This window comes from Sarcophilus harrisii, chromosome 3 (assembly GCF_902635505.1).
Source record: "Sarcophilus harrisii chromosome 3, mSarHar1.11, whole genome shotgun sequence".
In the NCBI taxonomy this organism is placed as follows: Eukaryota; Metazoa; Chordata; class Mammalia; order Dasyuromorphia; family Dasyuridae; genus Sarcophilus; species Sarcophilus harrisii.
The window spans coordinates 30,562,969-30,588,584 of record NC_045428.1 but is presented as its reverse complement, the minus strand read 5'-3'; the positions used below and the strand labels follow the sequence as shown (position 1 = coordinate 30,588,584).

General features: G+C 35.5%; 1 protein-coding gene across 2 annotated transcripts in view; it reads right to left on the bottom strand.

The window, feature by feature from the left end:
• Positions 1-25,616, bottom strand: part of ECT2 (epithelial cell transforming 2) — a 58,480-nt gene that overhangs the window by 5,542 nt on the left and 27,322 nt on the right. For both annotated transcript variants that reach the window (XM_031957671.1, XM_031957672.1), the window contains 10 exons: positions 24,616-24,752; positions 22,292-22,411; positions 12,834-12,902; positions 11,938-12,048; positions 10,418-10,514; positions 9,333-9,414; positions 7,926-8,004; positions 7,649-7,768; positions 6,095-6,233; positions 4,770-4,924 (listed from right to left, as the gene is read on the bottom strand). In XM_031957671.1, coding sequence (XP_031813531.1) covers positions 4,770-4,924; positions 6,095-6,233; positions 7,649-7,768; positions 7,926-8,004; positions 9,333-9,414; positions 10,418-10,514; positions 11,938-12,048; positions 12,834-12,902; positions 22,292-22,411; positions 24,616-24,752 — 1,109 coding nt within the window. The remainder of the gene's footprint in view (positions 1-4,769; positions 4,925-6,094; positions 6,234-7,648; positions 7,769-7,925; positions 8,005-9,332; positions 9,415-10,417; positions 10,515-11,937; positions 12,049-12,833; positions 12,903-22,291; positions 22,412-24,615; positions 24,753-25,616) is intronic.

The window sequence follows — 25,616 nt, the reverse complement described above, 5'->3', positions numbered from 1 at the left end:
AATTTGGAATATGACCATATTTGCTCCTTGCTCCTCAAGGTGTCAATGGAACTAGAAATAGATCAAAGTATTGTTGAATCCTTAAAATTGGCAATGTAACAAATGCAGAGAAAGTTGAAAAGACCTGTATAAACTGATAGCGGGTATGATATACACAATGACCAGAATAATATAATGGAAAACACTACTAAAAGACACCAATGCAATGACCAATTGTGATTGCAAGACTGTTAATTAAATAACTTCTTCCTCTTGGCAGGGGAGAATGGATAGAACAAGGAAGAGTTCTCTAGTGAAGGGATTACTGATAAATGACAACAATGGGGTTTTTTCCTTTAAAAAAATGGGACATTTTTGCAAAGCAGATGACTTCACAATAAATGAATAAATAGTTGCTAGGATTATTTAAAGAGAGCAAATGAAATGCTAAGTCTTAATTCCATTAAAAAAAAATTATCAAGTGATTATAATGGGAAAGGTACTGGGTTAGATGCTTAAGATACAAAAATGAAACATAGTCCCTAGCCTGCAGGCAAGTATTTCACTTCTAGTGGAGAGAAATAAAATGTGTCATAATAATAATGCAAATTAAGTTATGAAATCCACTGGGGTAGGGAAGAGTGGCAGGAGGTTTAAGAAAGGATCACTTCTATAAAAATCAGTGAAGTCTTCAGAAAGTTGTACTAAAGGATTTCAACCGACAGAAATGCCACAGTCTCTCTTAGATATGGGGGGCATGTAATCTGTGCAAACACAGTGATATGGAAATTGGGAATATGAAATGAAAAAGATTTTGTTCTGCCCAATTTGGCTGGGGCAGTGTGAGTATGTGAAGGCAAGTGGTGAGAAAGAAAGTTGGAGAGGCAGATTATAGAAGGGAGGAGGAAGGCAAGACTTGGCTTCAGAAAGTTTTTGAAGAACTAATGCAGAGGCTTAGACTGCTGTGAGGTCATGGCTGTTAGGAAGGTCACACTGGCAATGATACTCTCTCAGCTATGAGATATTAAATGCATAGTTTGTAGGAACTAAACAAGTAAATCAGCATTTTGTGGACTCAGTTACTTTATACCCGTTTCCCATGCAAACCCAGTACCAGATTTTAGCCAACACTAGGTAACAATATATATTCTTAGCTATTACAGAAAGTGCCAAGCTTACCAAGGGTGGCTTCACTACCATTCCTAGAATTCTGCACATATAAAGCACCCAGAAGGTGTCATCCCAATCTAAATTTCTGAAGGGACCGAATGCTCCAAGTAACCCAGGACATATTAGTTAAATGTTTGGCGCCATCTTGTGGCATACAGGCAAACAACAAGATACTTCACACAATTTTCCTATCAATTATTCAATATTAATTAAGCAACTACTATGTAAAAGTCAGACTCCAATGAAGCTTAACCCCAGAGGCTGGAAATACAGAAGTGAACCTGGCTGCCTCTGGCCTGGCCTCGGCAGCCATCACACAGAGAGGTGAATGACAGGAGCCGCTTACTCAGCAGTAAAAAGACTGACCATCTGCTAGGTCAATGCGGCCGATGGACCACAAACTTCCATCCCTGCGGGAAGTGATGTGGGAGCCCAAGGAGAGAGGGAGGAGAAGGGGCATAAAGGGGGAGAGAGAGAGAGAAGCATTTCATCAAGGACAAAAGGAAATGTAAAAGGAAACAGACAAGAAAGCATTGAAAGCAATATTTTGAATTATACTTTAAATTATATGCAAGCTTGTATTGAATAAAACGTCCTAGTTTTGCTTAGAAACCCTGATCCTGCTCTACTTCATAAAGACGTGAGCTATTGCAAGAGCATGGCTACGTAATTTCTGTGTCTATGTCTTGGGGCCTGAGCATGGTGCTTCCTGTGCTGTTGTCCAGTTGTGTTCAACTCTTTGAGACGCTGTGGACCAAAGCACATGTAGGGGGTTTTCTTGGAAGACACCAAAAGGGCTCACCATTTCCTTCTCTAGATTAAGGCAAGCAGAGGTTCACTTGCCCAGGATCACATATCTCAGCCTTCCTGAGTCCAGGCCCAGAGCTCCACCCTCTGAACCATCTGGATGTCCAACAAGCACTTATGTTAGACAGGGGATAAAAAGATATAATAGACCCTGCTTCTCAGGATTTTATAACTCTAATGGGAATGGGAGTGGGGGAAGAAACTAGCATTCATATAACACTTTGAGATTTGTAAACTGTTTTCCACATATGTCATTTGATCTTCACAAGAACCTTGGAAGTAGAGACTAATAAAATCCTCATTTTTCACATAAAGAAACTGAGGCCGAGTTTAAATGATTGTACAAAGTCACTAGGCTAAGGAACTTGGGTTCTGAGTCCAACTGGGGTTCAGCCTTCTATTTCCTATGCCATCTCACTGCCTCAACATAATTATATGAAGGAAGAATGGATTAAGCAAAAAGGAGAGTCTAGGTAAAGTGCTATAAGGTATTTGAATTATGCCTTCTCTCTTGCTGGGAATTAGAATAGGAGGTTCAGGAAAAGCTGCAGCAAAGAAATGGAAGGTCTTCAGTAGAGAGGGATGGAGGATCAAATGGGCACAGACATAGCAAGGGGCCAGAATCTGTCTACTTTAGCCAATCACGGAACAGGAGATCAAGCAGTGTGAGAAAGGCAGGCTTGAGCAAGGTTTTCATGTCAAGATCAGAAATTCACATTTTATTCAAGAGGCATCAGGACCTCAGGGGCACAAACCAGAGTTGTTGCACTGAGGCCACTGGAGGATGAATTAAAGAGAGCAGAAATACTAGTTAACAGTCCAATTCAATAACCAAGCTGAAAAGAGAAGATACTTAAGATAGGTACCAGGAGTAGAAAGGAGGGACAGATAGAAGAGATGTCTCAAGGCAGAGCCCGTAGAATCTGGCAAGATGAGGGAAGAGAGTCAAAGATGATGTGAACATTCTGAGCCTGGGTGACTGAGGAGAGAGTTGTACAGACAATACAAGAGATCTGGTTACATCTTCAAAGCAGCAATGAGATAACAAATAACTCCTCCTATTATAACTCTCCAGATATGTAAAGCAGAAGAGCCCCAAGAAAACCAATGACCAAAAAAAGTCACATATTCACCAAAATATTTATTGCAGCTCTTTCTATTATAGGGAGAATGGCTAAACCAACTGTACTCAATAAATAAAGATTATTAGGCCACAATAGATAACATGTTATGAAGAATTCAGAAAAACATAGGGAAATGTATATAGAAACTCATGGAGAAGAAAGCAGAACCCCAAAAATGATTCAACACAAATGAAAGCATGAAAATGTTAACAGACTTCAAATGAATTTTAATGACCAACCTTGCTTCCGGGGAAAAAATGAAGAACTATTGATGCCTTGGGTCTCTTGATAAAAGAGAGTAAGTTTTCATACATGAAATGTTGCCTAAACAGCCAGGACTTGATCTGCTCATATAATCATTTGGATTTTACTCAAATTTTTATTTTTTTATGAAGGAGATTTAGGGGTAAGAAAAAAATTTTTTTTTCTTAAAGAGAGGCATAAAAGTTGAAGAGTCAAAAGAAAAGATGACAGATAACCGATGAACTGCAAAAATTGCTAACTGTTAGCCCTAATCTCTCAAGAATGCACCGGCAGGGATAAATCCATCAAAGATATTCTAAAGATCTCTATGACAACGCAAAGGAGAAGTGCACATTCCAAGCAGGCCTCGAAAGGCCACTCTTCATATCAACAGAAATCACCCCACACCCAGAAGCTCAAAGAATGATAATTCTGGTCCCAGATTCAAGCAAACAGCCATCTGTCACATTAGTCTGACATCAAGGAGAGGGTGTATGGACAGTTCTGAAGAGAAGTCTAAAAGACACTCTGTTCTGTAGAAATGGTCATCCTGCTTAGTACTTAACAGGATTATGAACACCATTAAATATCAAACTATACATTCCATTTGTCATCATCAGTTGTAGTTATAGAGTTAATACTGATTGCCAAATGCTCCCATCAATGTCACATAGCATCATTTCCATGTACAAATACACACACACATACATAGGATACATTATCATCACAGGCTCAGGATCTAGAATTAGAAGCGATCCTAGAGATTATTGACTTTAACCCCCTAATCCTAAGAGATGACAAGAATGAAGTCCATGAACAGAATGAAACATGGCCAAGGTCACCAAGGTTCTAAGAAGCAACAAGGGCTAAAGACCCTGAAAAATGTAACATTATCGAGTATCACAACATTCTGCTCTGCCTACATGCTTGCCTACTTCACATGGCCACAGCTTCAATTTATACAACTTTGGCCAAATCCCAGCATTTGCTCCTGATCGCCTATCCGTTTTTCTCCCTGCCCCATCAGTCTCAGAGAAAAGTTATGTATCCAGACAAATACTCTGGCGACTGGATAGTCCTCTTCTATGTGAGGAAATAGCAGAGGAACCTAAAGAGGACGCTTAAGGCACAAAGGCCTGGAGATCACTTCAGTACAACTCTCTCACTTCACAACCAAGGAGGCTGAGGTCCAGAGTGGTTTTATGTTAGCCAGGGACGGATTCATGGGCAGGGAGGAGGAAGATGAAGTTCAAACCCTGTCTACTGTAGATCCCTCTGACTCAAAAATGGAGTTTCCAACCCCAAAGGTTCTGAGGATCCAGCCATTCTCCTGATAAGAGAAACAGCATGTGCCGGCTCCCACTATTTCATAAGAAATTCTAAGTACTCTATGTTTGTGTGACAATGTACTTGAAATCATTTTCACTAACAAACATAAGAACTTACAGCATCTGCTTTACAGATGGTGTTGGCCACATGTCGGCAGAGCATCTTCAGCCAGGTGTCTTTGGGAAGGTCCTCTGACGTCATCTGGAAACTGAGCAACACATTTGCCTGTTCTGTCGGTGGCCTCACAAGCAGGCCAAAAGCATTGTGGCAATCTAGATAAATAAGATTCGGTGTTACTCTTGAAAATAGATAAAGAAAATAGACCAAGAGCATGAAAGCTCAGTACCAGGATATATATTCATGTAGAAATTCAAAACTGTTCTCTTAATCTTTCCCCGTCTTGTCATTAACAAGAGTTTAGAAATAATAAGTGGAAATAGAAGAATCGAATGGACTTAAATATGTCTTCGTATTTTATATGATAAGTTTCCCCAAAATGCAAAATTATCCTCTTACCTAAACTTCATCAATCTCAAGAGTTTTAGGCATGTAACTTTTCTATAACAACAAAACTCTATTAGGGTTACTTCAGTAATACAAACTATCTGCATAAAATCCAAGGAAATAAAGCCTAGACATTAGTACTTTTGTTTTAAAACTTTCCGTGAGATATGTGAAAGCAGTCTACATTTCAAAAGCAATGTCTTTATGGTCATTATGAATCCACACAAGACAAGTGATTTTGAATCCACACAAGTAGAGATTTTCATCTAGTACTTTCATGTCTCTATCAGTTATGGAACAAGTTCTATAATGCTAACTGTTGTAGCAACAAAGAAATGTCCTCCAAACATAATAAATGCATATATATATAAAATAATACACACTCTGCTGGGAAGCACTCTTCACCTTTTTGTACCTCTCCTTGCAGCTTTAGTGCCTGGGATAGCTGCAGACATTTTCCCAAAGGGACTAAAATCTCCCCAGAAGCGCATTGAATATTCTTGGCAAACAGCTTGAATATACAGAATACCTGCCAAGGTCATCTAAACTGAAATGAATCAAATGTCTTATCCCTCAGATGTTGATATAGGCATTAGTAGTGCTCTATACACATCAGCCATAAAGCATATCAAATCATTTGGTGACTTTGGTTGGATCTTGAAAGAACTGGAGAACACTGCTAGTGCCTTGGAGGCACTGATTTGACAAGTAACAAGATTATATAAATATAAAGATTTCCTACATATTCCCATATCACTTTGTAATTACTAACTCATGTAAAATGCAGTTTCATAAGCAATTTCTGTAACTTCAATTGCAAATGCTTATAAATAGGATTTATTAGCTGTTAACATTCAAATAACTGGAAGATTCTAATCTACAACTCTAAACAAACTATCTGTATCAATTAGCCACTGCATAATGCCAAATACACAAACCTTCAGTCTCTTTTATATCTAGCACCTTCTTAATTTGAGAAAGAGGCATTAGATGAATGTGTTTCAGAGCTGCCGGGGGTCTGGTATGGCCATGAGGACTCTTGAATGTGCCAATAACCTTGTGCCGTTTCCTTGCTATCTGTTTAAAAAAAAAAAAAAAAAAAAAAAAACTAATTCAGATAAATAAGCAAATTTTTAAGATTTTTTCTATCACCAATGAGCTTAAAAGAATTAAAACCCCCCAAAATTCCACTTAAATAACTATTATAGTCTATTTAAACACAATGATTCTCATGTCACAGATGTGGGTGAAGCATATTCTCCAAGTCATATGAACTAAGAATCTGTATCACTGCAATAAAGTGTAATAATATTGTAAGTATACTGATGTTTGCATAAGGAAATAATTGACAATGAAATGAGTAGGGAGAAAGGAAAAGTAAAGTGTAGGGGCAGTTAGGTGGCACGATGACGCATTGGACAGAGGATCAACCCTGAAGTCAGAAGGACCCGAGTTCAAATCTGATCTTAGACACTTAACACTTCCTAGCTGTGTGGCCCTGAGCAAGTCTTAACCCCAATTGCCTCAGGAGGAAAAAAAAAAAAAAGGAAATTGACAGGATGTGTCAATTGCCCAGGACCCTGGGCAAGTCACTTAACCCTAATTGGCTCAAAAAAAATATGTTAGGGGGCAGTTAGTTGGCGCAGTGGATAGAGCACCAGCCCTGAAGTCAGGTGTATTTGAGTTCAAATCTGGTCTTATATACTTAACACTTCCTGGCTGTGTGACCCTGAGCAAGTCTTAACCCCAATTGCCTCAGGAGGAAAAAAAAAAAAAAAAGGAAATTGACAGGATGTGTCTAAAGTGATATAACTGGGAAAGAATTTGTATTTTGCATTAAAAAAGAGTAAAAGGAAAAGAGAAGAAAGGAGAAAGACCTTCCCTTAGACTTATATCAAACATAGGGAATCAAAAAAGGGAAGAACTTAACTTAATTAGCTCTAGCATTTAAAAAAAAAAACAAAAAAAAAAAAAAAAAAAAAAAAACAGAAGTGCCAAAGGATAGACTAAGAATCCAAAATCTAGGTCCTGATAACCTCAAGATAAAAGAGAAAACAACTCAAAGAGACATACTTAAAGTCATGTTTTTTTAACCAAGGAATTAGAGATTACAGAGAAGAAACAATAAAACAATGCTAAAAACACAAACACATTCAGTGAATTCTATGCTATCTCTGGACAATACCTTCTGATCTCTTAATTTCTATTGCTTTTTTGAAATAAGCTTTATCTGCAATGATAAAGTTCAAAAAAGCAACTAATATATCGTTTAAGTTATTTATGGAAATTCTCTATCTTTTATCAATCTCTTAAAATGTATGCCACTTGAGGGAAAGCATCTATCTATTCCTAAACACATACTCTTCCTATTCATCAGTTGATCAGTGATCACTAGGATAGGACAATTTAACTTGACTTGGGATGAGAAAGCCACCTCTTAACTTCACTTGGTCTCAAATGTTCAATAACCTTATTATGATGATATCGCATACCTCCAGGCAATCATTGAAGAGAAAGAGAGTTACTTGTTCTCCTCGGTCACAGGGATGTTCACCCAAAGATATGGTTTCAACTCTCTGCACCAAGCTTCGGTGGGAGGACAAAAGGTTAGCCTGCATCAAATAAAGATACAAATACGAGACCACTTGGTGTCTGGTCATACAAAAAGGAATTTTTAAAACACTTGATAATAGTTTGTAAAGATAAATCACAGGTTTCTATTACAACTGAAAAGTAAAACATTTTAAGAAATTAAGTAAGAACACTTACTGGGCATCCATCTACTTCATAAACAACATCAAAAATTTGTTTTTGGGCTTCTGTTTTCCTCTTATCTTCATTAATATGTCTGCAAACACAAAAGAAAATTCAAGATATAAAAATATTAATTCTGATGCCCATAAGCAATATTCAGTGTAAAAAACAGGCAAAAACCTATCTCACTTTACAACAGAAAAGGCATCTACAAAGATATGCAAACTGGACAATACACAATGTTCCACAGGTAACTAGCTAACTTACTTTATCCTTTAGGATAAAGAATGCTTTAGGTGAATCTTTCAAACAAGTCAACTGTCTGTCACCCAATTTAAGTCATAGCAAACATACCCATTCAGGCACATTACATGTTAAGTTTTATGAGCTATAGATATCCATGCATAACCTTACTTCTAAAGAGCAACACATTCCAAAACCTGTAATACTACAACCTCTTTATAGTTTCTAGATTTAGTTTGAACAAAGAAGCAGTCTATCATATAAATTTCAGGGGACACTGAGTAGGATTAAAGCTTCTTTCAGACAATTTTCCAATTCATATTCACTAAAGTTCATTTTACCTGTTATTAAAATATTTATGACCTTAATTACAAATTATACAAATACATCTAATATCAGTGACCATCTTTCCATCCTTATAAATAGGTTTTTTAAAATGTCTAAGGCCTGGCAAATGAAAGCTTTCTCATTATCTCCACACTCTAGAGGTGCAGCCTTTCAATAATTTCTATCTGCTACCAATTCAGCTACCCTCTTATAATATTCATAAATATTTAAAGAAAAATAACTTGGGTACTACAAAATTCTTAAGGTTGTTATAAATTGAGATATCTATTGGACTTCAAATTCACCTATGACAGTAATAGAGAATCTCTAGAAATATGTTAAAGATTCGTAGTTTAAAAAAAAAAACACACATTCACTTTCACAGATTCCATCAAATAGCATAAACTTTCAATTTCCAGATGTCCCCTAAAACTTACATTTCATTAAAAATACTAATGGAAAACAATAAGGAAAAAAAGGCAAGAAGAAAAGGATGTTTATATCATGTATACTTTTTCTTTTGTTTCAGGATGGATAAGTCACTTTGGTGCATGTGAACTCAAAAGCAAATTCAGCATGGGAATATATATAAGGTAAAGTCTAACATCTCCAAATTTCTAAAACACTGTATTTGTATGGAATCAAAATGCTTTTAGGATGAAGCTGACAATCTGCTATTTTCTAGTAAATGTATACTGGAATCGTTTATCATTATTTCACTGAAAATCATTGAAATTGTGCTGTGCCACAAAACACTAGTTATTAATATGTTCCCATTAATTAATTCACTTAAATTTTCCATCAATGCCATTTTAAACCTTAAGCAAAATTCCAAAATTAAAATCAACTTACGTCATTACTTCCTTTAATGATCCAATAGCTCTTTCTAATGTATTCTTGTCAGGGTTATCTTCAGCAGTATGTTTCTTAAGATCTTTAATAAAAAAGTTGTTTTACTACAATGAAAGATCTTCATGAACGGAGAGCCAAGAAAACAATATACCTAATGACTACAACAATGTAAATGGGGGGAAAAAAACACAAAAATCCCCAAAAGTGAATGTTGAGAAATTACAAACAATATGGCCTCAAAGAAACTATGATTAAACAACACCCCCATTGCTTTACTGAGTGAGGAAGCCCACAAGTGGACCAAGGCCCACTCTCAGACTTTCAACATATTGTTTTAGAGCATCTTCCTCCTTTCTTTCCTTTTACTTAGATGAAAATGCAAATCTGCTTATAAAGCAGAAGACTATTTAAGATGATATGACATCATAGAAAAATCTAGGTTAGAGTAGGGAAAAAAAAGGGGAGAAAACAAAAAGGGAGAAAACGAAAAGAAAAAAGGTTCCTTCCATCAAATAACACTAACATGACTCACATTAGGACTAGAAATCTAGCATTTATCAAACAATTATGCAAATGTGACCCAAGAACATTTTTTTTTTTTATTTAATAAAGCACAGTATACTTATATACCAGATATAAAAATATATTTCCTTTTTGGTGACTCTAAATTTAGTATGCATATTTTAAATGAATTCAATCCTCAGTGTGCCAATTTCCTGACTGTTTAGGTTCTTATACTTGTCATGCTCCCTTTTCCAAGATACTGAAAGAAGAAACTTATCCTAGGTTTCTTCTTAAGGGAGTAGGGTGTGTGTGTGCATGTGTGTTTGTGATCACTTCTGTGGCTCTAACCTCAAAAGTCCTGAAAAATTCCCAAAGTAAAACTCATGAGCTATAAGGTCTCTATCCTATGGACATTGTCTTTTTTTTCCCTCTTTCTCTGAACTCATGAGGATTATAAATAATCATACCCCTTCTAATTAAGGGCATTTAAAAAGGTGGGAATCTACAAATATACTGGCAATTTTTCTTTTGTTTGAAAATTCCATTCCCTGAAATATAATGAAACTATATCACAAAAGTACCATTTAGAAGTAATGCAACACTTGGTAACCGCTGCACAGGTCGAATAAGTAGTTCAGCAAGGCTTTGACGCCCACATTCTGGTTTAGCTTGGTTAATCTAAAAAGAAATGACATTTTTTCATAATTATTACAAAGAAGAAAATAGTCATTTCAGTCAGTTAATGAGCATTTATTAAACCTACTATGTGTCATTCTTGGGGAACAAAAAAAGGCAAAGGACTATCTGTCTTTGAGGAGCTCAATCTCATCAAGAAGACAAGCAAACATATATATATATATATATATATATATATGATGAATTAGAAATAAATAACAAAGAGAAAGGGCTTCCTATAAAAGTGGGGGTTTAGCTGCAACTTAAAACAAGCCAGGAAAGCATGGAAGGAAAACATTTCAAGCATGAAGGACACCCAGAAAAAATACCTGGATATATGAGATTGAGTGTCTGGTTCATACAAAAAATCCCATGTCCGAAGAGAAAAGGGCAAATATCAAGAGATGTCACAGTGATGAAATCAACAGATCCTAGCAATAAACTGACGACAGAGCATGAGAGACAATGAGGAAGCTGAGAATGACCCCTGGTTGCAAGACTGGGAAACTGAGAGGGAAATAGCAGGAAAGTTGGAAGGAGGTTTTGGCGGGGGAAAAGTTATTAACTTCAGTTTTTAAAAGTCAGCACAAAAATGAAATCCAACAACCCAAGATTCACATAAGTAGGCCTGATTATACTAAATGAAAGGAAGAAAATCATTTGCCCTTTTGTAGGTCCCCTAAGTCCTAAAATTAGATCTACTATCTGAAATGGTATTCCAATAGGCTAGAAATAACTCAAAGAAGAAATCAGTTTAATAATTTCCTTAACTCTATTCAACATAATTTTTTAAATTACTATAAAAAAATCTAGTCTTCATGTCACAGAATCAGTTATATTGATATTTCTGACTCAAAAAATTTAAATTTGACAATTTTGAGTTTGAAAGATGCATATAGATTACCCAACCTGATATTTCACTGACTACAGACATCCCTGCCAAAGATTAGCTTTCCCTTTAGAATAATTTTTACTTTTGTATCTTTACTGGCACTATCAAGTTACAAATTAGCTGAGTCCACCCACTTCTTGGAGACAAGTATTTTCATTGCCCTTTACAAAGGGCCCACTCACATTGACCTAACTTCTAAGCCTTTGATTTCCTTGGTAGAGTGAGTTTCCAATGAGGACAATTCCTCTGCCAATGGAGCTGTGCACCTGGCCTGCACCTCTCTCTTCAGTCATATAATTGGAATGTGTTCAATGATGCTTTTGAGTTAGCACTCTGACCACTGCACTAGGGCAGCCTATCCCCCAGCTCCTTCCTCTTTCCCTCTTACTCCCCAATGCAAGCAATTAAAAATATGTGTGTAACTAGATGGTTCTTAATAGAGATAGGCTTGATTCTTGTTAGTAATAATTTTTTACGAAACTCTTTCAAAATAATAAATGATTCACAAAAAAAAATTTTTAAATACCACTTTACCTTTAGGAAAGCATGAAATCTTGGCTTCAGTTTTTCACACTTAACAATTGTTTCCTTACTCATTTCAAAGAAGTTTACAAAAGGAGGATAAATTTTTACCAAATCTTTTGACTGTGAGAGAGAGAAAAAACCCAATATAATAAATGTTTTAATTACTTTCTCTATACTCTATAAAATTATCACTTTCAAGTAATCAAAAAAGTTACAATCTGACAAATATTACTCTTAAATTAATTGGTACTAACTTTTAATACCTGCAGTTCACTCATTCATTTTTCAAGAGGGTTTTCAATGTGAATAAGTTTGAAACAATCAAAACACAAGAAAATGTATCTGATGTTCCTCTCTATTTATATACTAAGTAACAAAGTGACTGACTGAACAAAGGCAAAAGTTTGCATATGATACTAAAACAGAACATCTGAAAGGTGGAAAGAGTTGTAGGAAGAACATATAAAAAAGATCTTTGCCAAAAATTGGTGACGTGAAAACTTAAGTTATTTTGAATCACTCTTTTCTTATTTTTAGTGATTTAAAATGGATAGTGAGAAAGTTGATTATAAACTTAAAAAGTTAGAGTTATTTGGAAAATGTTCAGATTAAAGAAAAGTTATTGACTTCAATGGCACTGAATCATTATGCTCCAATAAAGTATAACAAATAATGTTCATAACAATGATCTTCAACAAGAAAAAACATTATGGTTCAGTATTCTTTATAAGAAAGCATAAGAGTATCTTATAAGGGATTTTAAAGAAAAATTTCCCTCAATTATCATTAAAATAACTTTCAATACTTTGGTAAGCTTCTATAATATGGACAAATAACATAAGTGGGACAGTGTCAGACAATATATTACTCTAAATAGGAAAATTATTCTTTTAGTAAGCACTCACATATTTCAGAAAGATGTCACCAATACTTTTGCTTTCATTCCAATTGATAATGAGGTCTTCAAGATCCTCCTGAAATACAAAATGGAGTATAACATTAAAACTAATAATCTTTCACATTTACCTCTACATACGTATCTGATAGAATCATTGATCTAAACAGGAAGGATTTGTAAGACTCTCATGTCCAGAGGTTCTTAGCCTTTCGTAGGTCACAGAATAGAATCTGATGAAGTCTTTGGAAGCTTTCTCGGGAATAATTTTCTTAATTCACAAAATAAAATATATTGGATTACAAAAGAAATCAATTGTATTGCTATTCTGTCAATTCTGCAGCTGAAGAACAAAGGACCAGGCAGTTTCAGGGGCCTGCCCATAGTCTCATAAGCAGTGGGTTACAAGCAGGATCTGAACTTAGGTCTCCTAACTTTAAATAGTGTTTTCCCACTATATTACACCGCCTACCTGTGCTTTTGAGAACAAGGGGAGAAGGGGGAGAGAGTTAAAAGGGAAGTCCTTTTGTAGTCATTCCTTTCCCTGGTATAGATCTGTAAGTGACTTGGGGTACCTAACCATCATCCCATAATAACTTTTTAAATTAAATATTAAATTTATCCTTTCTCAGAGCTAGCAATATCTTTTGTTTGTTCTCAAAATGAAATTAGCTCTATGAACTGGACAATGATGTCCTATTAAAATAATGAGGAAAAAAATTGGTTGGCAAATCATCAAGTCTAAAAGTATCTCCCTCTATATATACAACTTGAAAATTAATTATCTTTTCTTACTAAACCTTCTTTCTAGTTATTTTTAAACTGATCTCTGTCCATTGCAGAAACAAGAGAATTTCTCTTGTAGTCACTTCATACCACTATTAATGGTCTTCAATAAATCTCAAGTCACTGGATAGCTAATAGGCACTAGTGGACAGGCATATGCATGCTACAAAGCATCTTATACTTCAATATTTCCAACATTTATAATTTCTACACAACCCAGTTTTCCATACAACTTCTACAACGTTCTAAGAAGAATGTCAGAACAAGTAGTGAATGGAAAACCAAAAGAGAAGGTATAATGACTCATCTTTCCAGTAAGCCCAAAAATCATAAATTCAGCAAATGACTGGAACAGAAACTGTGAGCTGGTATCATGGACTCAAGTGTCCAGTGTGCTGAGTTAAGCCAATGGCATGGAGTCACTCGGAACTGATCATGAGCTAAGCACTCTTTCCTTAGAGCTGGGCCAACAGTGAAGAGACAGTTATAGAAAATCACTCACTCCCAGGCCCAAGCCAACAAGAAGAGATTTCTGAGAGAATTCAGGGACTCAAACTCAATATTCCTCCAAGTTAAATCTGTCACAGAGATTCCCAGATCTGATCAGATTCAGCACCTGGACTAGAACTTCTAGGTAGGCCAGCATTGAGAAATGCCATATTACTCAAATATAATCACTGAAAGAATGACTAAACAAAAAAAAAAAAAAAAAGATGAATATTATGAGACTAGGGATGTCTAAACCAGAAATTTCAAAATGCCTAAAATCAAAGCCTTAATGAAAAGTAACTTGCCCACAAGATCAGTTAGAATTCCTAAAAGAAATGATGCAAGTTATAAAAATGTACCAAAATTAAATGAGACACAGAGAAAAGACTTGTGGGGAAAAAAATGAGAGCAATAAAGGAGAGATTTTATAAAGTGAAGTACCAACTTGGCACAAGAGGTACAGAATTATGCCCAAGTAAGATTTTCTAAAAATTAGAATGGACCAAGCAGAAGATAATGAACAACTCAATGAATCAAGAAGTATTAAAGTAAAAAAATTAGAAAATGGAAGGAAATATAAGTTCTCTCATATCAAAAACATTAAAATTTTTTTAAAACATCAGAGACTTTTACAAATTACAATGAATTGTGGAGCAGCTAGGTGGTACAGTAGAGAGAGTGCCAGTCCTGGAGTCATGAGGACCAGAATACAAATCTAGTGTCAGACCCTTACTAGCTGGGTGACCCTGAACAAATCACTTAATCCAGATTGTCTCCAAAAGAAGAAAAAGAAAGAAAAGAAAATATAATGAATTATGCCTGGCACAAACGTAACGTTGAAAAAAATTAGTATTGACTAAATTATTTAAAATTTCTATTGTCCAAATTAACTCAACATGAAGTATCCTGTTTGGAACTATCTGACAATGTTTCTCTACTACTCAAACTCCAATGAATGCCCATACAAGCTAAACCATCACTTCCCCAGGAACATAAAGGACTTCGGTGGTAGAAGGAGGAAAAGGTAAGGATTTTCAACACTCTGGAGCCATTCAGATTCTGATCATCATCCTGACCACCAAACACCTCCTGTTTGACTCACAGCCTCCCGAGTACTTCAGAATGCTAGGACCCAGGGTTACTGGCCAGCTGAGACTGCAAATAATTTGCAACAACCACAAGTATTTCACTCAAGCCATTTCCTACACCTCTAAATGGGAGACAGTTTGGCAGGGGAACAACTAGGCATAACAAGGTTAGACAGAAACTCTGCTAACTTTTCTTTCCTTATTCCTGGCATAACCTGGCATTCAGTCACAAGTAATGTAAAAAGTGATTGATATATTAAAGAATGACTGCAATTGTCACCTATAAAATCCAAATCCAGCTAATATACAAAGCATGGAAGAAAATCCACTAAGTTAACTAAGTGCTACTTTTTAATTCTACCAGGTAACTGAAGTCTCTGAAGTCTACAAGAGGAAAAATATAATAATTCTCTTTGATGATCCTGGCGATATTAAACTAGACAATGTATTTCAAAAATATTAGAGTAAAACAAACAAACAAAAAAAACAAAAAAACAAAAAACAAAGGACCAACCCAAAACCATTATAAGTACTAAATGGCTGTGTGATAACATGAGTTTAACAATGAGCTATAAGCCAAAAAATTTGAATTCATAATAATAGAATGCCACGGCCAAAGAAATAAACTATTAACTAAATAACCTATCTTATACAAAAATACAAGGTTTTATTTGTTATTTGGTGCAGACTTGATTTTGATTTAGAAAAATACTGATAGGAAATTCCTTTAAAAATAAAGATCAGTAACTTATGTAATTCATGACCTTATATTGTTCCTTGGATCACTGAATGGTTAACTGACTTGTTCAGAGTCACAGAGCCAATGTGTCAAAGGCATGACTTAAAAATCCAAGTCTTCTTAAGTTTGGCTCTCTAGCCACTATATCCACTTTGCTTATAGGGAAAAAAATATAATCTACCAATTCTGTAGAGATTTTTCTTGGTCCACACAATATTTTTGTTCTCAATAAGAACAACAATGGAGTAAGGAGCAAAAGAGGGAAATTCTTCCTTGAGATAAGGAAGTTTCCTAACTGTTGATCAGTTGTTTCAGTCACATCCAACTTTTTGTGATTTTTTTAATTTGGGGTTTTGTTGACAAAAATACTGGCTTACTTTGCCACTTCCTTTTCTAGTCCATTTTACAGATAAGGAAACTGAGGCAATCAGGATTAAGTGACTTGCCCAGGTTTACATCTGAGACAGAATATGAACTCATGAAAATGATACTTCCTGACTTCAGGCCTGGTACTCTGTGTACTATGGTGCCACCCAGCTAGCTCTTCCTAATAATGAGTAGCCAAAAGTAGAATGGGCTATCTCAGGGAATAATAGGTTTTCTGGCAAATTTTAGATGACCACTTCTCAGGTAGGTTCATAACAGAGTTAACTATTCAAGTATATGTTGAATGAGATTCTATGAAGTTTTCAAAAAACGTCCCATGGAATAAGAATGAAGCTTATTTTTCTGGGTGTCAATGAACACAACTAGCACTGAGATGGGTCATAAGGCAGATTTTGGCAGGATTTAAAGGAAAACTCGCTAATCTTTCATCCCATTTCAAACTGAACTTTGCTTCATTGGATGGAAGGTTGGCTCTTGTTCCCTACAAGTCTGTAAGCCAAAGGACCCCTTGGTTGGAGACATTTATGGAGAGTATTCTCATTAAGGACCAGTTGAATAAGGTAATTACAGTGCTCTTTTCCAACTCAAGTTCAATGATATGGAGAGGTAGGTTAAATTCAAACCAATTTGATAAAAAGAAATTACTGTTTTTTCTTCAATTTGCAGCCAAACTGCCAAAGAATGATCCCTACATACTTTATTTCCTCACCCTCTAGCCCCTTCTTAACAAACTCCACTTTGGCCTCTGTCACTCAAATCATGTTACAAGTGGTTGCTATATGACTAAAAGTTTTCACCCTCTTAGCAAAGATCATCCAGCAGATACATGCAAACTATCTCCCTCCTTCCTCTGGAGGCTGTTCTTCTTGTCTCACACCCATTTTCCTCTCTGCTCCCATTACCCTACTTCAAGAATTCACCATTTCATATTTAAATCTCCGGAGTGGAGGAGATTCCCAAGGCTAAATGACTCAACCCGTAACAAAAGATAGGAAGCCTGGCTACAATATTCCTAACAAATGGCCTGTGTGTTCCTGAAATCCTCTGCAGGGAGAGCCTAAACATCCCACACCTCCCCTTCCTGACGTAACTGAATCCCTTTTCATGTAACTACTAGGTCTTCCCTTCCACCAAGCTTAAAACAATCTCTTTGCACTTTACACTCATGGTCAATTCTCTGAGGCCAAGCAAAACAAGTCTAATCTCTTCACACAGCCAGTCCTTCAAAAACCTGAAAAGAGTCAGTCCAAATTCTTCTCTAGGCTAGCATCCACAAGACCTGCAATGAATCCTTGTATAGAATGAGTGTCCTTCAACTTATCAATGGTCTTTCTTGACTGTGATGTGCAGAACTGAATTCAAAACTCTAGATGTTTTTAGGAAAGGAAACAAAAGAACATTACTTTCTCCTTTTTGAGGAACTCTTCTTTCTTAATATGAACAGCTAAGCTTTAGTGGTCTTAAAGATCACTATTCTTCGATTTTTTTCTGGCAAGCAAACATCTAAAACCATGTTTTTTTACATCTTAAACTTGAGAAATTGATCTTCTTAAACCCAACTACAAAGACCCCCATTTATACCCCCATTAAATTTCACTTTATTAGATATGGTTATACGAGTACACCCCTGAGATCTTTGTGTGTCCTAGCTAGTGCCTCGGCCACCTTTCTTTTTCATCTACAAAAATGTATAAGCCTGCCATAAATGCTTTTGTGAAGTTATTGATAAAAAGGTCAAAGGGTAGTGAGCCTAAACCTTCCAGCACATCTATCAGAGAACTCTCTACAATTGCCAATAATGTCTATTCAGACACAAATCATCCAATTTCAAATCCAGCTAACCAGATCATCCAGTCTACATCTGTTCATGTTTTCCATAACAGCATGAAAGACTGCCATAAGATATGTTAATCTAGGATGTTGTTTGTCCTTTGTTTCAAAGAGGATCAATAGTATCACAGAATGATGTCTTGAATTAGATTTAAGTGAGGCACAAAATTGTCCATCTTATTCTCTTCCAGAGCCAAAGTCCACCCTAATTAACTATTGGATATGAGGCCTGTTGGCTCCTCAAAACCTGTTTTAGTCTGTCTGCTAAGATGGTTTTACTGAGATATGCCTGCTGCACATGCTACAGTTACCTGGAGCCCCAAGTGAGCACTCACCCACAGTTTGCTAGGGTATAGCTACCACTGCACATGTAACCACTTCTTAGAAAGGTGGGTAAAGATGAACACCAAATATGGGCAAGTAAATTTGAAAAGAGCTTAGAAAAAGCCTTACACCAAAGACATCCTTGAACAGCCCCATACTTCTCCAAAGAGGTATTCCATTTTTTCGTTCATTTTAGTTTGTATGACCGATTCTTGCTGTCTCACAGAGTCACTAGCTTTTATTTGTCCTGTTCTAGGTTTTAATGTGTGATTTCCTTCAGTTAGCTTTTGTATCCCTTTTTCCATTTGGTTTATTCTATCTTTTGAGGAATTGTTTTCTTCAGACAATTTTTTTCCTTCCTTTTCCAAGACCCTCTCACGTATATCTCTCATTTCATTTCTCCTTTTTTCTTTTACCTCTCATTTGCCTTTTAAAGTCTTTCAAGAAGGCTCTTTGGGCTTGAGACCAATTCATATCACTCTTTGAGATTTCCTCTATGGATATTTTGTTTTCATCTGAGCTATCTTCTCTGTCACCATAGTAGTTTTCTATGGTCAGGGTTCTTTTCCATTTTTTGCACATTTTTTCCCCTTTTCTTTTGATATTTCTTCTTTTTTCACTTTTATAGTAGAGCCCTACTCCTGGCATAAACTTCTGTTTCTTACACATTTTTTTCCCTTTTCTTTTGATATTTCCTCTTTTTCACTTTTATAATAAAGCTCTGCTCCTGGCCCTGTCTGTCTCAAGCTTCCTGTGCAGCTCTAAGCCTTGGCTTTGGCCACAGGGACCCCTTTTATTTGTAGGGGATAGCTTTGCCTGCTTTGTTCAAGAAAGCCTGGTTTCCAAGAATTTTCCTTCTGAGTTAAGATTGGAAGCTGCCCTGCTGAGTTGTTCCTCTACTGAAGCAGGACTGAGGGTCTTAGTTGCTTGTTTGCTGTGATTAAGACCCTCTCATCTCAGTGGCTTTCCCAGAGTCTGAGCTGAGCTGAACATCCTTTTCATCCTAGTGGGACTGATCTTTCTTGAAGTTTTTCCAATCTATCTTGAGCTAGAGAATGGTTTCATTCTGTCAAATTGTTTCATGTGGTTTTCCAGGGAAACTGGAAAAGTTCGAGCAGCTTCCTGACTTTACTCGGCCATCTTGGCTCCACCCCCAGAAGTCTTCTGTATTACCCCATATACTTCTAAATCTAGGTAAAGTTTATAATATTCACCCCATCCAGCACACTACTAACAAAAAAAAAAAAAAAAAAAAAAAAAAAGGCTAAGAGTTTGGCATAACTGGCTCTTGATGAAGCCAAGTCAACTCTTTGGGATCATCACTTTTTCTTCTAGATAGATGTACCCTGAGTCAGAAAGACCCAAGTTCAAATCCAGTCTCTAATTGGCTCTGTGATCTATGACAAGTCATTTAACCTAAATTGGCCTTAATTTCCTCGACCATAAAATGGGGATAATAACAGCACTTACCCAGCAGGATATATTATATATGTGCTTATTACTTCTCCTTCCTTTCCTTTAACCTATACTTCTAGAATTTTACCAAAATTTGAATCAAATTACTTCTTTTTGTGAAAAGCTCACTTCTCTAGATTTTTTTTTTTCTTTTTTAAGGTCTACTCTACATCCCCCACCTCCCAGTATGTCCCTGGCAGTGACTCAAGACAAGGAATGTTTCATTTTTACCCTTGTATCTCTGGACCATACACAGGTATTGAGTACAGCAGATGCTTAATAAATGTTTAACTGACTGATCAACTAAGTCTTTAAATACTTTTGATTTGACTCACACTTAAGAGCTTGAAAGCATTAAGTATACCAAAATATTTGCTTATTATCTCATTCCTTCCTTTAAGTTTTGATTTCCTGTTGAGCATTTTTGTCCTCTCCTTTTCAGAGATAATTTTCTCCTTAGCAGAGCAAAGAGCAAAAGAAGTTCCTTTTGTGTGGTCCTCAGTTGACTGTGGTTTTAGCAGTGGGTTATGTGATGCTTCTTTAAAAAACCTTTCCTTCTTCACTTCTTTGACATGATTTTTTGAAAACTTAGTTTTTAAATTAGCTTTTTTTTTGGTGGAGTTATGTGTGACCCACATCAATTTCTTTAGACAATTGTTCTCCTCCATCATCATTCATATAAATTTCTTTTTATTTCTAATATTCCATCTCTCAATATTCCTCCATCCCTCTGGGCTGACTTCCTTAGGATAATTTAACATCACAACATCCTATATACCTCCTCTCAGAACATATGGAAATATGATCTCTGAAAAGAGTATGAATGTGAAGACAATACAAGCTTTCCCCTTATTCACAATTCCCAAGAAGTGAATTCTCAACAGTGAAAATGAAGGGAGATAGACAAATAATTGAGACTAAGAACTGTGCTCACTTTGGTTTTTGTTTTATTATAGAATCACCTATATCCTAATACTATTTTGCTAGCTTAAAATATTAAATATATGTCAACAAATAAGTATGTATTAAGTGCTACCACATGGTATTAGTAAGGAATGTGACTACAATAAAAAAAAAATGGCAAAAAAATTATGAAATGTCATCACTTAAGGAATTTTGAGGTAATAATTATAGATGAAGAACCAGCAGGTTAATGACTTTGGTAAGATCACCCAACTAGTTAGGGATAAAAGTAAAATCAGAACCCAGGACTCCTACCATCTAGTCATGTTCTTTTGATGACACACAAATTTTCAGGGCAAGGTCTTCCTTATTCTGAAGACCTAATCCCATACCCAGTGTTCAAAAAACAAGAGTTCTTCAGTATGTCCTTAGATTCTATGAGACTTAACTCTTACTTGTGTAAGAACTATGTTATATCATTTTAGGCTCATTGTCCATTTCATTTGCATTAATTTCTCATTTTACTTATTAGTATTACTTTATATTATAATTTAAAATATTCACCACCTATATTTTATAATGAGGAAATTATATTGCTTAGAAAATATTTCAAACTTCAGACCACTTTCCCAATTATTTCACAATACATGGTCTTAAGATTTTGAGGAGCACTACCTTGGGAAAAAATGCTGGCAAACTTAAATCTTTATTAAAGGAACAATAAAAAAAAAAAAAAAAAAAGAATCCGAAACATTAAGCATTCTAGTCTAAGATACAAAGGACCTAGAGAAGTTATAGATACTTGATTAGAAATCATGTCATGAAACAAAAAGTATCTTTTTTTGGATTGTGTACATACTTGTTTGCCTAAGAGGAGAGAAACTAGAAATAGAGAGGTAGCTGGCTGGCTCAGTAGGCTAGGTCTGGAGTCAAGAAAACCCAAGTTCAAATCAGACATCAGACACTCACCAGCTATGTTATCCCGGACAAGTCACTTAACCTGTTTGCTTTAATCCACTGGAGAAGGAGATGGCAAATCACCCCAGTATCTTTGGCAAGAAAACATAGCACGGGATCGCAAAGAATCAGACACAACTATATGCTGGAACAACAACAAACAATAGCCCTCTAGTACAACAATTGTCAAACTTCAGCAAAACTAATCCAAAATAGAGGTAAAGAAAGGACAAAGAAAACATTAACAGGAGCTGATACCTTCAATCTTCATTATTTAGGTTGCTAAGATTAAAAGAAATGTAATAGGCACATGTCACAGGTGTATACCTCCAGGAACACTAAAGTTCAGTCAAAGAGGGAAGAAAGGAAATGAAGTAATTTTAGGAATAAAATGCTACTACACCAACTAAAGCACCAAAAGGAATTCTTATAGGTGTGCACTACTATATAATCCTTTTCAAGGTCTTTAAAAAAGATTAATTGTGCTACGTGTGATGTAAGGAAGTTCACCTTTATTTTGGTGTGAACATCAAAGATATCGGGAATGCTACCAAAGATGGCCTTAATCTCTTCTGGAGCAAGAATGGGTCCTCCACGTTGTCCTTCCTCTTCCAATGGAACTTGAAATAACTAAAGCAAGGAAAAATAAACAGGTTCAACAGTAAGAAAAATAGTGATTGATATATGATACAAGTAGGAATACAAAAGCAAAGACAACACTATCCCAACTTCTCCCAAAATAAAATCAAGAATATTTTTCTTTCCTTCATGATATTTACAAATAATCTGTACACTTGATCAGATACGTATTTTAGCCCAATCAGGTTTTATTGAGTTAATCACGTAGTCCCAGTATTAAAAGAGTTATCACATAGTCACATAATAATTTTTATTTTACATTCAAGTTGTTAACTAACTAGAAGGCCAAGCATGAATTTATGCTGTTCTTAAAAAAAAAAAAAAACTAAGAGAGAAAAGGAAAAGTTCTGACATTTAGAAGCATTTCTAAAATGTTTAATATATTGGTTAATTCTACTGTATTTTTTTCCTATTCTCTGAATTTTTAATTCTTTGTTTTAAAAGATGATTTTCTGGTAAGGAAAGACATTGAGAAATAAAGGTTATGCAAAGCAAAAAGTTGTCAACAAATATATAAACAACAACTTCTAGAAATCTACTTTTAAAATATTTAATATTTATAATTGCTTAATTTTAAAATATATTCTTACCCTACTGACAGGTAATGTTTACTGAAAATTTACTCAAAGCATTAAAGGAAACTTTATGAGTTCAAAGTTAATTACTCATAGCATACTTATCTGCTGATATACTAATTGTAACAAAAACAACCGGTGGTTCATCCAACAGTCTAGCTGGCCTACCAGTCTATCAGAACACTTCTAGTACAACTACAAACTCAAAGACAGCTCAGAGCCATTATGAAATTCTAATATATACTGTAAAGCAAAAATTTTATCTTAGAAATCCCCCTGAAAGTAAAAAGACTGTAGTCATGGTTTTGGCTGTAATCTTCCAAATGAAAGCTTTCATAAATTCATGCTTAGCCTTCTAGAATATGAATACTTATCATCTTTCTTAATATATTTCCATGGCTTCTGAGAAGACAATGGTGATGATAACATTTCAGCAGAACTTTAAGATCTGTAAAGAGCTTATATTATTTGACTTGATTCTCATATCTGATCTTTGAAGCAATCCTCAGAGTATGCTCCATTTTACAGATAAGGAAACTGAGACTTAGATTATGTGATTGCCTATAGTCACATAGCTAGTAAGTGGTTGAGGTCATATATGAATTCATGTTTTCCTGACTCTGAGCAAATAGGTGGGACAGTGGTTAGAGGGCCACCTGGAGTCAGGAAGAGTCACCTCCCTGAGTTCAAATCTGGCCTCAGACACTTATTAGCCATGTGATCCTCGGCCAGTCACTTTACCCTGTTTGCCCCAGTTTCCTGGAAAATGAACTGGAAAAGGAAATGGCAAAGCACTGTAGGACCTTTGCCAAGAAAATCCCAAATGGGAAGTAAAAAGAATGAATTCTTAATTCCAAGTCTTCTACTTTATTAGTAGCAGCACCCAGTACAGGTGAATTTATTTCCTATGCTAATTAGAACTGTTATCCCCATCCCCAGCATTTTCTAAAGGCCTAACAGAATTTACACAAGTTTTTAACCATTTATCAATAACTATAAACATTCCAATGTATAAAAAAGAAAACCTGAAATGCTTCAATAGCAAAGTAGCTCTATTATCCTGGGTTTAACTGGGGTTCCAATTTCTTTGCCCCCAAATGCCAAATGTATCCTGCTTTCCATACAGTTGAAAGCAGCCATGTTTATGTTCACAGGACCTGAGTGATTCACAGCCTCACTGAAATCAACAGTGCTTCTGCCTCTAAAGCTGCCTAATGAATAATGACCATGCAAAACCCTGCTACAAAAGAGCTTCATGCATCCCATTTACCAAGTTCTAATGTAAACAGTGCATGGGAAAAAATGTCCAATACCAGATTATCTCTGAGACCCCAAACATGCTTCTTTTAGAAAGTCGGGTAGAGCTTTACAAGGGCCTCCTCAAATCAGTGATGTTAATTACATTAAATATATCGGGAATGAAAGCCCTACTCCTCCAAGATCATAATCTTTGATATCTACCATTGTGCTGACTGTTTTCAGAGTAATGAGTTTTTTAGTCACTAGTTGCAATTCTGGTCATATTCATTTTAGCATCATAATTCTTTTCCCCCTAGTACATATATTTTGAATTTTACGCCAGACACTCAAAACAAACAAGCTTCACCAATTTGAACTTACTTGAATAATTGTTGCGAGTATATTTACATAATTACTTTCAGTCTGATAAAGTTCTTTTGCAACCTGCCACCTTGCTGATTGCTTTGGAGGTACCGGAGTAGAATTTTTGGAAGGCTTAGTACAAGATTTTGGTGTTTCTAAAAAAAAAAAAAAAAAAAAAAGTAAAACAAGTTTAAAAATTGCTAAATGTTTCAGTAAAACAAAGGTACTCATTTAACAATAAGTTTAAAACAATTTAAGTCTTACAAATATCTAAATCAGTACTTATAGGTGTGACTAGTGCCTCATATCCTTAAACTGTCATTTCGATTGATTCTCATAACTAAACAAGATAATGAGAATCCCCAATTCAGTAAGAAAATGAGAGAAAAAATTTGTGACATTTAAAAAAGAAACCACACAGCAATTACCAGGGCCAGATTTCTTCACTATTAACCTAGTGTTATTTTCCCTACAGAGTCCCAACATAAACTAGTTTCCATATCAAAATTGTCTTTTTACTTAACTTGGAAATTCCATATTCTGAAAATTTCTTTAACTGTACAATATTCAGTATCACTACATTTTGTAAATTTTCCCCCATTTACTATTGTATTATTGAAATGTTAGGTAACATGTCTTTCAAAAATAAATTACTTATTTGTGTATAAAACGATACCCTATAATGTCAAAATGCTAATCATAACTTTAAAAATTATCTATTTTATTAGTCTCCTCAAATTCTTTTAGAAGAAAGCAGAAGTTTTAAGGAAAACTTGCTAATCAAAAACTTTCCTTCTCAAACAGGTCTTTTACAAAAATTAATTTTCTCTGCCACAAAAGGAAACCTATTTTTTATTACTAACATCTTTTGCATGAAACCAAGTAAAATGGCTTTACAAAGAGCAAGCCCCTCAATGACTACTTGATGGGTTTAAAAAAAAAAAAAAAAATCAACAACCTTTTATTCCATAGTTACCCAGAAACCCATAGTTTAAGATGTTGCACAGGACACAGTGAGG